Here is a 3,907-nt window from a genome sequence, read left to right as displayed (position 1 = left end):
ACTATACCCCGAGAAAAAACTCAGTCTTTCATCCCAGGAAGATCACCCGTTTAAAATTTTTGCTGGTCTAATTCTAGATTTCATCTGGAGGCTCCGAAATGACCAAGTCCATAATTGTAAGGAACTCTCACTTCACAATCTTTCACAACAGTTGAATCTCTCTTATCAAAAGAATCTTCATGTATGGAAAGAAAGTCTTGAATCCAAAGTGGAGAAGGAATGACAAAAACCTCATATGAATCAGATATGTATTTCCTTTGATGCAGCAGTCAAGAATTCTTTCTCTTTGGCTCAGCTGTAAGCAGATACTCAACAGGAGAAGTCATCGAAATCTGGACTGAGACAATTTTTTCCATGACCCCGGTAATGGCAAAGGCACTTGCGGCAGAGTTAGCTCTCAAAATGGTGGAACACCTCAACGATCCTTTTATCTCTCTAATAGGAGACTCTCAGTTGGTGATCTCTTCTATTTATAAAGAAGAACAGATCTGGCAAATAGCACCTATTTCGAAAGATATTGCATACTCTTTGAAATCCAACTCAAATTGGAGCTTTCACAAGATTGATCGATCCTAAAATCGATTTGTGCACTCGGTTGAGCAATGGCCAGCTACAAACTTTTTGTTTAGTAGTATTCCATTAGATATTATTCATTTTATTATTTTGTATATTAACAATAGGAAAGACCCTCCTTAGTAGTTTGTAATAATTTTATCTATTTATAACATGCAAGCTTGTTTAGAAAAAAAAATATATAGAATATTAGAATAATTATAAAAAATTATAAATTTATCATTTTCTTATAATGAAAAAAATAAATATAATAATCCTCCGATATCTAAACCTCAAAAATTGCGGCTGTGGAATATATTGATTGAGCATCTCGTACGTTCGATTTGGATGAAAAGGAGATAAAAGAAAAGTTAGAAAGATGATGCAAAAGCTGTGATGGTACAATGTAATCTGAGGTAATTGTTACAGCCAATTATATTTTTCGTATCTTAAAATTATAAAAAATAATAATTACAGTCACGATGATGTAAACATTATTTAATTATTTAAAAAAATATAGAATTTATATAAAAAAAATTTGTGAATATATAAGTACCATATAATCATTTTAAATAAATAAATAAATATAAAATTTTAATAAAAAAAATTAATTTTTTAATAATAAATTTAATTTTTTTTTAAAACGATTACATAATATATATATTCATTATCTACGTAGCATTACTTCTTAATTGATATGAGATTGACCAAAAGCTACGAACTCAAGAAGATTCAACGTGCCGACGGCTGTGGTTGAAAATCTTTCAATTTCATTTCTATTTTGGGCCCCCTATTTTTCTTTTTTTTTTCCTGGTGCAAGAAGTGGACGATGAAAGCACCGAAAGGTCCCCTCATTCACAATTATATACGAAGACATTATAAAATAATTTTCAAAGGATTAAGAAATCTCACGAACATCTATTAAGTAGTACCCATGTGTGAAACATCACCCACGCGCGTTTGCTATCTAGATTTGAATATAACCTTGATTGGAAGAAGATCATGCTCTTGACAAGAAAACTTTCCCACGTTTACATTCCAAGAAAATCACTTTGCCACAGATTCAAACAAGTAAATTTGATTGGGTTTGGCATCCATAACCAGACGCACCTTTTCTCTCCCTCTCCACCTTTCATTCCCTCGATGGGACTCACAGCAAAGATCAAAGACGTCGTCGGCATGATCAAGGACAAGGTCTCCCAAAGCAAAGCAGCAATTCTCTCAAAATCCACCAACCTCTCTCTGCATCTAGCCCTCCTCCGCGCCACCACCCACGACCCCTTCTCCCCTGCCGACAACAAACATATCGATACCATCCTTTCCTTTGGCCACAGCTCACGCGCCACAGCCGCCACTGCCGTCGAGGTTGTAATGGACCGTCTCCAGAGAACCCGCGACTCCTCCGTCGCCCTCAAGTGCCTCCTCATCGTCCATCACGTTGTCAAGCACGGCGAATTCATCCTACTGGACCAGCTATCCGTCCGCCCCTTCACCGGCGGCAGAAACTATCTGAATCTCTCGAACTTCCGCGACAATTCGAGCCCCTTAACTTGGGAGCTCTCCTCGTGGGTACGATGGTACGCTCAGTACATAGAAACCATTTTGTCTACCTCTAGAGTTTTGGGATACTTTTTTGCTTCCTCTTCATGCAGTATAGATATAGATAAGCAAGAAGAAAAAATCTCAGCGCTTACAAATTCTTATTTGCTAATGCAAATTGTTTCTTTGGTGGGACTGATGGAAGAGATCTGTAAAAGACCGGACTCTTTGCATGTAAAAGTAAACAAATTGGTAAATCAGATAATGGGTATTGTGGGTGAGGATCATTTATCCGCCATAAACGAGGTTTCGGTCAGAGTCAGCGAGTTTAGGGAGAGGCTGAGTGGCTTGAGTTTTGGTGAATCGGTCGAGCTGGTCTGCACTTTGAGAAGGTTGGAGAATTGCAAAGAAAGGCTGTTTGAGTTGTCCAGCAGTAAAGGAGCGGTGATGGAGAGCTTTTGGGGTTTTATAAGCGAGATTAAGGATGGAGTTGGGACTGAGAAAGATGAGGGAAAATTGGTGATTACGGTGAGGAGAGGAAAGGCGGGCGAGAGTTCTGACGGCGGAAGATTCATGATGCGAAAATCCTCATTTCGGGCTGTATAGTCTTGTCGTAAAGATATCAATTATTTTGGATGGGTAGATTAGTGTTTTTTGTTCATATATACAAGTTGCATGATTTCTGCTGAAATTCTCAGATGATCGTATAGTAGTACTAGGAACACTTTTGGAATCAACAAAACGAAAAATATGAAATTTGAGCATTCATTTCTTATATTGGCCTTATTTGGAGATGCCTAATCAATCTCTTTTGGTTTATTGGAGGGATCCATGCACGACGTAGGGACAGATAAAGATGAGTACTAGAAACTACTGGATAAGGACGGAGACTGCAGTTTCTGTGATAATGATCGATAAGCATGTTCATAGCTTTGCTTATGCCCGTTCTTTATGTAAGGGTTGAGGGCGGGATCAACACTTTTGCTTTCCTTTATTCTATGAGGAGTAATGTACGTATTAGACTCTCATTCTACTATAGTACGTATCAAAAAACATATTGCATTTTGCACTTTTGAATCAATCTTTATTATTTTAAGAAAAATTCAAGGTTGATGAATAATATTGAGAGTACCTTATTATAGTTAGAAAAAAGTGAGAAATATGGTAGGTAGAATTTTTTCTTTTTTGAGGTTTTCCCTGTTTGCAGCTCATGAGCACTTATTCTGATGCTAATTCAGAGATATATATTTTCCATTATTATTTCTGCAGATGCTGGTTGATTAGAGATTAAAGTAGGGAATTAAGCTGAGTTGGATTGAGATTTTCTATATTCTTAAATATACAATTCAAGAGACAGGTACAAGGTGTGGATTTGACACCGGATAGAATAATGATTATTTTGCAGGCTAATTTCAACAGATAATTCACAGGAAATTAGACAAGAGAATCGCCCAAAAATACAGAGAAACGCCTTTGATGTTCAATTCAAAATTATCAAAATTCAACAACCGTCTAGTCAACCCACAAGCTGGGTTGTAATAGCTAAAAATCGACCAAATCAGAATTCTACCAAAAATAGCAAAACCCAAATAATCATGCCAAAATTAAAAACGTAATAAAAGAAGTAATCTGCCAAAAATCTAGCCAAAGTCAAGTTCTGAATCACTTACTAAACAGTAAATGAAATATTACCATAAGAGGTAAAAAAAAAAAAAAACTAAAAATAGGAATTCAGAGGGGAAAATGGTGGAATTTGGCCTTGAAAATGATGCACACCAAGCATAGCTGGGTGCCCACGATATGGGCGCCAAAAAAA

The 3,907-nt window shown here is 36.6% G+C and overlaps 1 protein-coding gene across 1 annotated transcript; it reads left to right on the top strand.

The window, feature by feature from the left end:
- Nucleotides 1-1,678: 1,678 nt before the first annotated feature.
- LOC121256226 (putative clathrin assembly protein At4g40080) lies at nucleotides 1,679-2,697 on the top strand. Its single transcript, XM_041156959.1, has one exon. It carries the CDS (start codon nucleotides 1,696-1,698, stop codon nucleotides 2,695-2,697), a length of 1,002 nt encoding a protein of 333 aa, XP_041012893.1. The 5' UTR covers nucleotides 1,679-1,695.
- Nucleotides 2,698-3,907: the final 1,210 nt, after the last annotated feature.

This window comes from Juglans microcarpa x Juglans regia, chromosome 1D, assembly GCF_004785595.1.
Source record: "Juglans microcarpa x Juglans regia isolate MS1-56 chromosome 1D, Jm3101_v1.0, whole genome shotgun sequence".
Lineage (NCBI taxonomy): Eukaryota > Viridiplantae > Streptophyta > Magnoliopsida > Fagales > Juglandaceae > Juglans > Juglans microcarpa x Juglans regia.
This window is presented reverse-complemented; position numbering and strand designations above follow the sequence as displayed.